The sequence below is a fragment of the Ostrea edulis genome, chromosome 2 (assembly GCF_947568905.1).
Source record: "Ostrea edulis chromosome 2, xbOstEdul1.1, whole genome shotgun sequence".
Taxonomy (NCBI): Eukaryota; Metazoa; Mollusca; class Bivalvia; order Ostreida; family Ostreidae; genus Ostrea; species Ostrea edulis.
In genome coordinates, this window is record NC_079165.1 from 72765089 (window position 1) to 72778329 (window position 13241).

Sequence of the window (13241 nt, forward strand, 5' to 3'; positions counted from 1 at the left end):
TGTACACAGAGGGGTGTAACTGATATATACTAGGTACACAGAGGGGGTGTAACTGATGTACACAGAGGGGTGTAACTGATGTACATGAGGTACACAGAGGGATGTAACTGATGTACACAGAGGGGTGTAACTGATATATACTAGGTACACAGAGGGGTGTAACTGATGTACATGAGGTACACAGAGGGGTGTAACTGATGTACACAGAGGTGTGTAACTGATGTACACAGAGGGGTGTAACTGATGTACACAGAGGGGTGTAACTGATGTATAATCTATGACAATTCCCTAAATAATATTTTGTTTTTCATATTTTCTATGACTTTTTGAACTGAAGTTCAGCAATCAGGGCTTTTCTCAAACTTTGCTGATTTCAATCAAAATAAAATGTATGTACTAAAGTAAAATTCAGACATCTTACCAGTGAGTAAACCTGTGAGAACATCTTTGTCGTGGTTGTTAATTTCTTTGTGTGTTGATTATAGGATGTTCCCTTGTGTGACCACCCTCTGTCAGACATCACCATTGTTAATTTCTTTGTGTGTTGATTATAGGATGTTCCCTTGTGTGACCACCCTCTGTCAGACATCACCATTGCTGGTAGTGCTGTGGACCCACTCCCAGAAGTGTTCCACACATTACTGCAGACGATAGCAGATGCCATGATGTTCCTTCCCTGGGGTTCAGCATTACAAGTAAATCCAATGAATAAGCAATTACATATACATACAATACAGATATTTGTCTGCCCCTTAAAGCAAAGGTGATAGAAGACTAAAAATATATTTGTACATTCTATAACAGGCAAAACAGTTAATTACCTTTTTAGAGAGACAAATACTTCTAGTCTCAAAAGAAGTAGAAATAGAACTCCTTTATTGGTGTCTTCAAAATTCTTAAGTTAGAGTGGGTATCATCTAGAATAAATTCTTGTGGACAACATGGTTATGTCACTGGAAGAAAAGTATGAATTTATTGTCCGAGCTGCAGTATATCTTAGAACAACGATGCTTTAAATAATCAAAGGTTACACAAATGTTGCTTACCAAGGTCGTTTGAGAGAAAAATTGAAAAAAAAATAAGAATCTTAGTGTAATAGGTTGTATCTTTGAAGTACACCCACTATGATCAAGCTGTGAAAGAAAATGATCCAAACATTTAGTACCTGTAATCAGTATGATACCGATGATTTATCATTTAGCAAATGGCAGTTCGATGCTGGTGTCTGAAGTTCCAACCATCGGACCATCAGTTCCTACACGAGTGTCATGTGTTCAGTAACATCAGTCGCATCCTCAGTAAGTCAGAGGAGGAGCGTGAGGAGAACGGAACGGAGGCTGCTCAGGTGAGAACCGACTCAGCGTGTTTATCTGGTGGACTCGTGCCATGACGGATTTCAGTGTTCAGTCACACTCCTTGTTTGTCTGAATGGAAAGAGGAAAATTCTGCTAGAATGATGTTAATAATTCTTTATTAAAGAGTACTTTATTTTCACACCAATTCACAGTTACCTTGAAGTCGAAAGAAGGCCTTACAAATGTACATAGGATCAAATTTCAGAGTAAAAAATAAAAAGAGTGTGGATGAAAGTGTCACAAAATTTGAGTGATTTATAGTGTATAATGTAATGATTTTCTTTATCATAATTATGGATTTCATCTATAATAAAATATGCAGGTTTCTGTTTCAAAACTTTTGAGGTTTCTACACAAATACAATGATAGAAATAATGACTTTAGATTTAAATGCGTTTACTTTAGAAGTGAAGAATTCGTTGATTTGTTATTGCAGTCATCTGTCAAGATCTATCAGCTGAAAGATCTAACCCCGTCATCAGACATATCTGTGTCAAGTCGGCAGGCAATGATAGCCAGTCTAACAGACAATTCAACTGAGACATTCTGGGAGAGTGGGGACGAGGACAGAAACAGATCCAAATTCATCACCATCAAATGCCACATCAAGGCTTCTGCCAGGATTATCTATGTACACATTGATAACGCACGTGATCTGGGGGTTAGTTGAGGATTATAATTGAATTTAAACATGTTGTGAACTGAAAGCAGTGTACATATTAACAATCTTGTCTTGTCTCAGTGTAAGATCAGCTGATGTCGAAAGAATACTGTACTTGTTTTTATTTTTGCAGGATTTAAATTTTAGCGGCTTTATTTGTGAAGCATGAATGATAATTTGTAGTTCCGTTAATATTTGAAATTTTCTATTTATCCATCATACATAGAAGAAGCACTAAAAATGATTACGCCAGATATAGTGCATCAGCTCTGACTGCCAAATCTTAAATACATAAATATAAGCACACATACTGAGTGTATTTTCATGTTTTTATATCACCATTATAGAGCAAAGTCGGAAGTGTGAGCTTCTCTGTTGGACCATCACCAGATGACTTGAAAAAGTTTCATCAGGTCAGTTTCGAACGGCTAACTCTGATAACTCATTCATTTATGATTTAAGCAGGTTCTACTTGAGTAAATCATATTAATCATGTATGAATTTGAATAAACTTGGAATTGTAGGTTGACGTTGAATCCCGGTATGTGGGCTGGGTGTCCTGTCAGTTTTCCCTCCCTCACGTTCGTGTCATTCAGTTGGAAATGAAGGGACCAGACCACAGTCTAAGGGTCAGGCAGATCAAAATCCTCGGGGAGATGGAGGGACAAGACACGTGCCTCCCTGTCAAAAAGTCAGCAGTGGACATGCAGCAAGAGAACTGTGAATCAGAGACACTCAGGGTCTTCAGAATGCTTACCTCACAAGTTAGTGACTGATTCTTGAAAAGCTTGTAATGCGAGATATCATGCAAGTACTTAAACAATGTTCATGAGGTGATTTGCTTTGTCAGGTATTTGGCAAGCTGATAACTTTGGATGGCAGTGGTGGTGCTGGGAAGTTTAAACTCGTGGATGCAGCAGGCGGTGACAGCCTGGATGGAGATCATGACCTGAAGGAGCACATGGTCGGAATTCTGTTCAGTCGCAGCAAGCTGTCCCACCTTCAAAGACAGGTATGTTGTCAAGATGTTTCTTTTTTCGTACATAATATTTTATTGCAAGCACATTGTATTCTTTTTTCATTGAATGGACTTGTGAAAAAATTGTTTGTGAGTCAATACCTCATTCTAGTAACACTGTCACTGAAATGTTTACTAATAAGTGTTTGCACTAAAATGTGAAATTTTCTATTAATTCATGATTATGCCAGATACTGCAATCATTTCTGATTATGCTGAATTTTGAATATGATTATATGACTATACCATCTAGTACACATGCAATACTCTGTATTGTGCATCTGTAATTTAAATGGCTGTTGATGCCCTGGATTCTTATAAAAGCATTGTACTTGCCATATTTTATTTCAGGTTTGTTCTCATATTGTACAAGGCATCAGGAAAGAATCGACTAAGATTAAAGAGGAATGGGAGGCGAGCTTGAAAAACCCTAATTATATTCCGCAAACCAGGTGAGACTTTGTTCTGTTGATTTCCCTTTACTTTTGCTGCAGATGCTGCATTCATGTAGACATGGCTTATTTTTAAATTCCCCCATGTTGTTTCAGTGACCAGGATGTGTATTGTTTTGAGCTGTTATCTATGGTATTGGCACTCAGTGGTTCCAGTGTTGGGAGGGCTTATTTAGCTCAGCAGTACCCGCTCCTGCAGGATCTGTTCAGCCTTCTTCACACAGGGACTCCTAGAGTTCAGAGACAGGTAATTTAAAACAGATTCCTTCTTTGATCTGTAGATAGTTTTACAGGAATTACTCATAATTTCATTTTTTGCTTTAATTAAATGTATATGTATGTATATGCTAGTATTCAGGAGCTATTGTCTCTCGGAACATGCATGTGGTATCTGAATGGGTATGTTGTAAGTCTTACCTTTGTTACAGGTGATCTCAGTTCTCCGCAGAGTCCTACAAGATGTGAAACCACAGACCCTGTCCAACATCTTGTCTGTACCATTCTTACCTCCTGTGGAATACAGCATTGTCAGTCTAGCTAGTCGTGATGAGAATGCTGCCTTTGACCCAGAACAACCAGGTCTTCTAGATGTTTTATTAGCATGTATCAGCAAGGCTCTCACAGTGCAGACCAAAATTAAGATTAGTGGACCACAAAAAGCAATGGCAGCAGTCAAACTTGAGGACTGCCTAGGATCTAAGTTAGTCATCAGAAATTATTCATCAACTTGCAAAAATACTGTATGATGAAAAAATGACATGCACAGTACCTTGTACATTAAAGGTTTGCACACATTGTACCATACTTTTAATATTATAGGGCCTCTAAATCCCGCTGGTGGCTGAGGGGAAAAATCAATGAAAGCCTTTCAAACAATGTTATCACACTCATTCAAGACATGGCATCAGTAAGTTATGTAAAATTTAAAATTCATTAATTGGAACATTGAATCCTCTAATCAAATCACTGTAACAAAAAAATACTTCATTTTGGCAACAGGGCCAGCTGTCTGAGACATGGGCACCTGTCACCAAGGCAGCCATTGCAGAGTCCATATTAAACCTCACCAAGCTTGGAGACATGTACAGAGATCCTCAAGTCTGTCTGAAGACTCCCACAGTAAGTCTTAGCTCTGAACTTAAAGGGTCTGACTCACGATTTCCCCCCAAATTTTGTTTTTCACTTTAAATGATCAAAATCTACAGTCTAATATGTTAAGAAGGTTTTATTAAAAAAAAGTTAAGGTTATTTATCATGACAGAAGCTCATTATAGAGAGTTTATTATTTATTTTGAAAACAAAGATTGAGGTGTGTTATTGTTTACGAAGTTTTCAAAATGAATGTATATTGATCCAAGTTTATTATATACATCACATCTCAAGTATACTTTAGGTAAAATGCATCATTTAAAAGTTAAAATTTGTGATTGTGCAAAATGAAGATGTTTTAAAGTACAAAAGTAATGTTTCACTGGTTTGTTTGTTTACATAAAAAGACTTGAGTCTTTGTTTACATAAAACAGAATTATAGCTGAAATATTGCTCTTATCCTTGCATTCAGAAGGTCCAAATTTTGGTTGTCAACATTAAATGAGTTATATTTTTTATTTTTAACATCAAAATGTGAAAAATATTTCATAAAAATTAATGTGAACCAGTCCCTTTATGTCTATCTGAAGATTAATTCAAAACTCAAGTCTCAGAAGATTAACTCAGAACTCAAGTCTGTCTGAAGACTTCTACAGTACCAGATAAATCTGAACTCAGTGAACTCAGAAAATGATACCGCATACCTGAACACATTCACAACGGTTTATGTAACAGTTTGCATTATGCATGCCATGAAGGGGATACATTATGTTCTCTAGAAATAGGTTTTAGAGACGAAAAATTGACAGTACTTTATGAGAAATATTGCCTGTGTAATACAGGTGGACTGTTTTTAGGTTGACTGTTTTTAATTTTGTAGCTGTGGTTGTGTCTAGCTTCACTCTGTGTCCTGGACAAGGATCATGTAGAGAGGCTGACCTCTGGTCAGTGGATTAGCAGTCCTAATGGACAACATGGACAACCAAGGGTAGGAATTTCTGGTCATTCATAGATTATTAGAGTATAAGATTTCTCCTCGTACAATTAACCTGAATTACATGACAGAAAACCATTTTTGTATTCTTGCAGCCTACTTGTGATAATCATGATGATGGGGAGACCCAAGCCATCATTCTGTGTAATGAGTGTGGGAATTTGTGTGCGGACTGTGACCGATTTCTCCATCTGCCCAGGAACAAACGGTCACACCAGAGACAGGTACCTGTATTAATAAACTCGGTTATAGCACACCTTCAGAGTCTGTATATGTGATAAAATGCTTTGTTGTAATGTGCCTCTATGGTTTACTGTGTCTTAAATATTGTTATCAGTTTCATGTGCACAAAATATCTCCAACGCCAGATGAAACTTTCAACACACATGTAGAAGATCATCATTTTATAAGTTATGAGGCTTGTTCAGAAATCATTTAGACAGTCACTGTTGTTTTCATATAACCATAACAATATTTTAAAAACAAGGGCTTTAATCAATCAATCATAGAGAACATTTAAAATCAAATGCAGGGTTCGAAATTAACTCATGTCCGTAAGTCCGAGACTAGTAAAAAACGTGTCGGACTAGTGAACTCTCTATAGCACTAGTCCGTACGGACTAGTGAAAATCTGGATATCAATCTTGAATATGGTAAAGATTTTTAGCAAGATTTGTCCGAGTCTCTTAGATGTTTGAACTTATGGTCGATTAATTACCTGCATGGTTAAGTGTTTGTGTGACTATGACATCCTGAGCTTCCAAACACATGGAGTGCATTCGAGACCGCCGTTCTTCGAACATGCACAAATGTTTTCTGGACTATAGTGAACATCAACAGTGACTAGTCCGTACGGACTAGTGCTTGAAAAAGTTAATTTTGAACCCTGTTTTGTATTGCTTATAAGAGTTATGAGATTGATCACTGTTCGTTATCTTCACCTTTCATACTGGACAGACTAGTGAAATGCTTTGCGGACGAGTGAACATCAATAATGACTTGTCCCTACGGACTAGTGCTTGAAAAAGTTAATTTTGAACCCTGTTTTGTATTGCTTATAAGAGTTATGAGATTGATCACTGTTCATTATCTTCACCTTTCATACTGGACGGACTAGTGAAATGCTTTGCGGACGAGTGAACATCAATAATGACTTGTCCCTACGGACTAGTGCTTGAAAAAGTTAATTTCGAACCCTGAAATGTGTCAGATCAACTGCAGCACTTCAGCTAGGTTATAGTGATGTTACTGATCCTCACAAAGCACTATATGAGATTTGAAGTCTTCCCTGTCTAGCTTTTTAATTATGTTCAAGTATTCAATCAATATTTTGAGCATTCTGCAAAGCATGATCTCTAAAACCCTACATGCATCATTTGAGTAGAACAGAACAGACATGAAGACTGCTGTTTCTTGTGGTTCATCCATCAGCTCTCAGGTTGTGTTTTGTAAAGTCACTGAGATGCCATTTTCTTCTGTAGTTGTACATAAAGGTATCAGAGATCCAAATAATTTCTAAGACTGTTGTTTTCAGAGTAAATTTTGGCAGGGGCATTTAGATTGTAGGAGGAAATTTCTTGAATTCTTTGTTTTGGAGCTCTATTCCAATATCACAGACATTTCATCCGATTCCTCATGTTAAATCAGTAATAGCAGTGTTTCTTCAATCAGGGATTGTATCTGTTTGATTTCATTCAAAAATTTCCTCAGAATTAACAGTTGTTGGTTTTTCCTTTCATGAATTTCAGAATTTGTTTTGGTGCCACTTCTTCCCATGTTTTGTTGCTGCTCTTGTGAGTTTCCGGTATTCCTGATCTGGCTATCTGACTTCCAATGTCCTTTATGTTTTCTTCATATTCTGGAAAAATTGTATATTTCAATTCTTTCAGGTCTTTTCTAATAACCTCTTTTTGTGAGGATTAGATTTCTGAGAGGATTGAGATATTCTCTGATACAGAGCATAAGGAGCAGGCAGACAAGTTTTAGTCCTCACACTGAAGTACACAGGATTTGTTTTGATGTATTCCACATTTGATAGATTAAGGTTGACTTCCTTGTTTGGAATGGGACCACTATATGTGTGCCATAGTAATCAGAAATATGTTCCCCAGTGCTGGACTAGCAGAGATTGACATATTAGCAAAAATCACACTATATCTGTACAAAATGTGTTTACTTTTTGAATCCATTTACCATCCTCTCTGCATTATATCCTGATAGATAGCGGAATTTGAATCAGCATATTTGGGAAGAATTTGACATTTTTTATGATTTCTTTATGACAACTCATTTATACATCAAGGGAAAAATTAGGGGTCTTAAGCCTAAAAATAGTCCAATAAAAATATGTATTTTGAAAGTTGTATGCAAATGGAATCACTAGGTACATGTATAAGAGAAGTCAGTATGGTGCTACAACATTTCAGATTTGCAAATAAATCAAATTTTTCTTTGCTTTAGGTGTTTAAGGAGGAGGAAGAGGCCATTAAGGTGGACCTTCATGAAGGCTGTGGCAGGACCAAGCTGTTCTGGGTGATGGCTCTAGCTGATTCCAAAGCTCTCAAGGCCATGGTGGAATTCAGAGAAGGTATATTTAAAGATTCTCTATATGACATTAGGAATTCAGGAAAGCATGCTAAATTTCACCTTTAAGCTTATTACAAATGTGGAATAGTTTCATTTTGGTGATGCCTTTGTAGGAAAGTCCACTGCTGCCACCTCTGGTCCTGGTAGATGTCGATTCTGTGGAACCACTGGAAAAACTGGAGTGCTAGCTATTGGCAATGTGTGTTCTGATCCGGAGTGTCAGGTACTGTTCTATGTTACTGAAGTGTTAGCTATTGGCAATGTGTGTTCTGATCCGGAGTGTCAGGTATTGTTCTGATCCGGAGTGTCAGGTATTGTTCTGATTCGGAGTGTCAGGTATTGTTCTGATCCGGAGTGTCAGGTATTGTTCTGATCCGGAGTGTCAGGTACTGTTCTATGTTACAGGATGAAGTCATTGGTTCAGAATTGAAAATCCTGTTACATGCAGTAAATATAGTCCTTACATGACAACTCCATGGCTCAGACAAACACTATATGCTGCTAATCCCTATGTCCTTGACTTTTTTATAGTGACCTTGATTATGAAAACTATTAAACACAAAAAAGAATACATGGTACTGAGTAACTATTTCAACTTTGATAGAGAAAAAAAGTTTTTAAAAAATGATTTTAAGAATAATCTCCTGGCAAAAAAGTCTACAAAGAGATAAAGTGATATCAGTATCCTCCCCAACTTAATTTTGATACAGGGATAAGTTGATATGCTGAGAGACTGTGTTCTCAGTTAGGTAATTATTGTGATCCACATTGGATTTGACATTGGAAAGTTTTGTCTGGATAAGAACATTGTCATGCATGAATGGCTGAGTACGTGAAACAAACATGGTTATAACCAGATTTATACACATTTAAATGACATCTTTAATGCTAATGATAGTAAATTGAAACTAAATAGATATTTCGAAGGAGCAGGTAACCTTTTACCAAAATTGTAAATTTCAGGATCCCAGGAGGTAAGGGTTTAGGTGCCAGGGTGGTGGCCAAAATGGTCATAGTAATTAGATATCTTTATTATTTGTAAGACTTCTTTAATTTTGCTGGTACTATCTAAAAACTAAATGTATGTTTAGGAAAAGCAGAGAGGGATGTACCAAAATTGTGCATTTCGCAACCTAGGGGTATCAGTTTCAAGTCAAGGGCTGTGTCAATATGGTAAAAATTATCATAGATTTCATAACCCTTTGGGCTAATGATACCTTTAACTAACACTCAGGTGACCAATAAGGCCAGTGGGACTCTTGTTTAATTTAGTGATGATAGCAAACTGCATCAAAATTAATGTGTGCCCAATTTGACTTGACAATCAGAGAGATGAAACAAAATTAATGGGTTTTGGTCTCTCTTTTTTTTTATCAGGAACATGCCCAGAATGCTTGTCAGAAAGTGCTAGCTTGTGGCCACCAATGTGGAGGAATTGCTAATGAGGAGGAATGTCTGCCCTGTCTGCATAACTGTCCCCCTTACCATGGTAAACTCAAACAGGATGCTGATGATATGTGCATGATCTGCTTCACTGAAGCTCTCTCTGCTGCTCCAGCTATTCAGGTATGTGTAAAGCATTGATGTGATTCTGAAAGGTACGAGATTTGTAAAGAATTTCAAGTATGATTGTATTTTATGTGAATGTTTATATTTCCTTTTTAGTTGCAATGTAAGCATGTTTTCCATCTTCACTGCTCCAGAAATATACTGGAAAAAAGATGGGTGGGTCCCAGGATTACATTTGGATTTTCCCTATGTCCAATTTGCAAGGTAAGATGGGGGATAACATTTTATATACTGTATGAACTGGAGATATTTTGCTGTGTAATGGGCTATTATAAATGGCTATCTTTTTTACAGAACCAAGTTGACCATCTTGTGTTGAGGGAGCTACTGAAGCCAATCCGGGACTTGTTTAATGATGTTAAGAGGAAAGCTTTGATGAGACTGGAATACGAGGGACTGCACAAGGCTGAAGCCATTACCACTGCCGGGGCCCGCTTTTACAAGGACCCAGCAGGATTTGCCATGGACAGATATGCATACTATGTTTGCTATAAATGCAATAAGGTACCAACATTAATGTGTTTATTGATCAAGATTTACCATGCTAGAGAAAATGTGTAAAGGAACTTGTCATGATTCCAAAGGACCTCCCAACTTCAGCTGTAGCTTGTGGTCCCTTTTTACTATCCCTCTTTTAAAAAAAACATAGATTTATCTATTATACTTTTTGGTGAATATTAAACACTAATGTATCTCCAGTAAATGTACTGTCCTTTTCCCCTGGGATAATGGAATATCATGGTAGAAAACTAAGTTTTAAATGGCCACCCTTAGCCTGAAAACTACAGAATTACTACCTGGGGTCAGTACAGGTAAATGAGGTAGAAAGAAAGCGTATAGTTTTTGTATATTTTTAATGTATTTATTTTTAGGTCACCTGAGTAAACTCAGGTGACCAATTGCAATTGGTTGTCGTCCGTCGTCGTCCATCGTGCGATGTGCATCGTGTTAACAATTGAACATTTTTAACTTCTTTTACCAGTCCAATTCTTTTCATATTTGGCATGAAGCATCTTTGGAACAAGGGGGACATAAATTGTAAATTTCAGGACTCCAGCACCCCTGAACCTTAGGGGTGGGGCAAAAACTGTCCAAATTTGACCAATTTTCAAAAATCTTCTTAAGAACCACACACATGTAAGAAAAACTAAATGCATAGTGATGTAGAGCAGGAATGCCTCTACCAAAAGTTGCTAATCTCATGCTCCCCGGGGTAGAGGTTCTGACCGCAGGGCAGAGCCAAACTTGGTATATAGTGTTAATGTATAAAACACTTAATTAAATAACATCTTCTTTAGTGCTGTTGATACTAAATTGAAAGTAAATAGATATTTAGAAAGAACAGGTAGTCCTTTACCAAAATTGTAAATTTGATGATCCCAGGGGTAGGGGTTTTGGTATAGGGTGGGGCCAAAATGGTCAGTTATTAAATGTGTGAACAATAGACATTTTTAACTTCTTGATAACTATCATTCCAATTCTTTTCAAACTTAGTATGAAACATTTTTGGAACAAGGGGAACATAAATTGTAAATTTCAGGATTCCTGCACCCCTGGGGCCTTAGGGGCAGGGCAAAAACTGCCCAAAATTGACAAATTTTCAAAAATCTTCTCAAAACCACACACATGGAAGAAAAACTAAATGCATATTGATGTAGAGCAGGAAGACCTCTACCAAAATTGTAAATTTCATGATCCCCGGGATAAGGGTTCTGACCCCAGGGCAGGGCTAAACTTGGTTCATAGTGCTAAATGGATAGAGCAGGTGGTCTTTTACCAAAATTGTAAATTTGATTTTCTCCAGAGTGAGGGTTCTGACCCTAGGGTGGGGCCAAACTTAGTATATAGTATGTATATGTAAGTTTGTTGATACTGTATAAAATCTAACTGCATACTTAGGAATAGCAGAAAAGGATGTACAAAAAATGGTGAATTTCATAACCCAGGATTAGTCATATCTTTTGATGTTTTAATGTAAATACACCTATTATTTAAAGACCTTTCATCAGTGTATGCACTTTTGAGGGCAGCGAAGTTTTAAGAACATATCTTGTTTATACTGTTGCTGAACATTAGAATTTAGCTTAGATATTCAGAACAGGAATTTTTTTTTAGATTCCATAGCCCATGGAAGTAGTGATACTTTTTCACTAGTATTCAGGTAACCGATAACCTTATGCCTGTGGGCCTCTTGTTATGAATTTCATCACCAGCACAAGATTGTCCAGTCTTGCCATTTGGATATAATTTTCTTTATTACAAAAATGACTTACATGTATGATAGAAAAGAGAAGTCTGGACAACCTTGTGCTCGTTATAAACAAAGATTTGGAAAACTGGTCATTCGATGAATATAAATAGAGATTTAACAAAAACAGACAAAAATGCAATTTCAAAAGACGGCATAGCTCATAAGGTAGGTCCCTAGTCCTGGACCTACTTGTGATTTCTCAAAAATTTGAGTTTAAATACTTGTTCATTTGAGGGTATGATAAAAACAAAAACATGGGGGGTTGCCAGTATAATGAGTAAATTATGGTATTTTTATTACGTGTACCCCCATTTGTCAAACGGCAATATCAGAATTCATTGAAGAAGTCCTAGAATATGTCCATAAAATTTTGTTTGAGGTATGATGCTGCAATTTTTTTCCTCAGATATGAAAATAAATATGTCTAACTAAATAATTAAAAGTGAAATTTTAACACAGTTTCATGTTTTTTAATAATGGTGGTACAAAATTGAACTCAATACAGGCCCTCGGCAGTCAAAAATACGTCACTGCAACACCACTAATATGAATATTTTAAAAATTTGACTTGTGATTTTTCATTCAAACTCACATATTATGTTCATATATGAATGCTTGTTAAAATACATTTTAAAAATCTGCCCTTTCTCAGCATAATATTTTCACAGCATCTCAATTTATATTTACATTTTTTGGCCAAAATAGCCATTTTGAAGATGATTTTCACATAATAGAAGATAACAAATATATAACAAGATAACAAATATATAACAAGTGCAGAATTGTTTTATTTAATTCCACAAGTGCATTATTGCATATCATGAATGTTTTTTAATTTACAGATAATTTTAACATGTAATACCCCTGTATATCAATTAAACAAATATGTACCTCTGGTTTTATGTGTGAATTAGATGACAAAAAATGGAAAGAAGATTGGAGCCATAGTCTACTCAAATATAAGTGATTGAGTGTTATTGTATTCATTTTACTAAATTAAAAAACATCCAGGTAAATGTAAAAATACGTTTGATAATAATAGTACGTGAACCAATACCGGAGTTCGATCCGGACATGACGTCACGCTACTAGACCCCTACTTTAATGTTAACGAACTTTTCGGTAAAATAAAATGTCAAACCTCTAAGTTCAGGTATTAATGAACATCATGGAGCATTTTAAATTGCATAATTCAAACTTTGATGTTTTACTAAATCATCAGAGGGCGCATGTCACAGCTAAAGTGGGAAGGTCCTTTCTTGATTT

The 13241-nt window shown here is 36.4% G+C and overlaps 1 protein-coding gene across 1 annotated transcript in view; it reads left to right on the forward strand.

Annotated features, from left to right (window-relative positions):
- The window catches only part of LOC125678670 (E3 ubiquitin-protein ligase MYCBP2-like), a 73879-nt gene that overhangs the window by 58002 nt on the left and 2636 nt on the right, over positions 1-13241 (forward strand). Inside the window, 18 exon segments of the mRNA XM_056153455.1 lie at positions 555-695; positions 1202-1345; positions 1792-2016; positions 2364-2429; positions 2541-2780; positions 2867-3028; positions 3386-3486; positions 3583-3733; positions 3915-4186; positions 4306-4393; positions 4486-4605; positions 5456-5563; positions 5665-5793; positions 8030-8156; positions 8269-8378; positions 9533-9721; positions 9821-9928; positions 10019-10228. Of these exon segments, the coding sequence (XP_056009430.1) occupies positions 555-695; positions 1202-1345; positions 1792-2016; positions 2364-2429; positions 2541-2780; positions 2867-3028; positions 3386-3486; positions 3583-3733; positions 3915-4186; positions 4306-4393; positions 4486-4605; positions 5456-5563; positions 5665-5793; positions 8030-8156; positions 8269-8378; positions 9533-9721; positions 9821-9928; positions 10019-10228 (2691 nt within the window).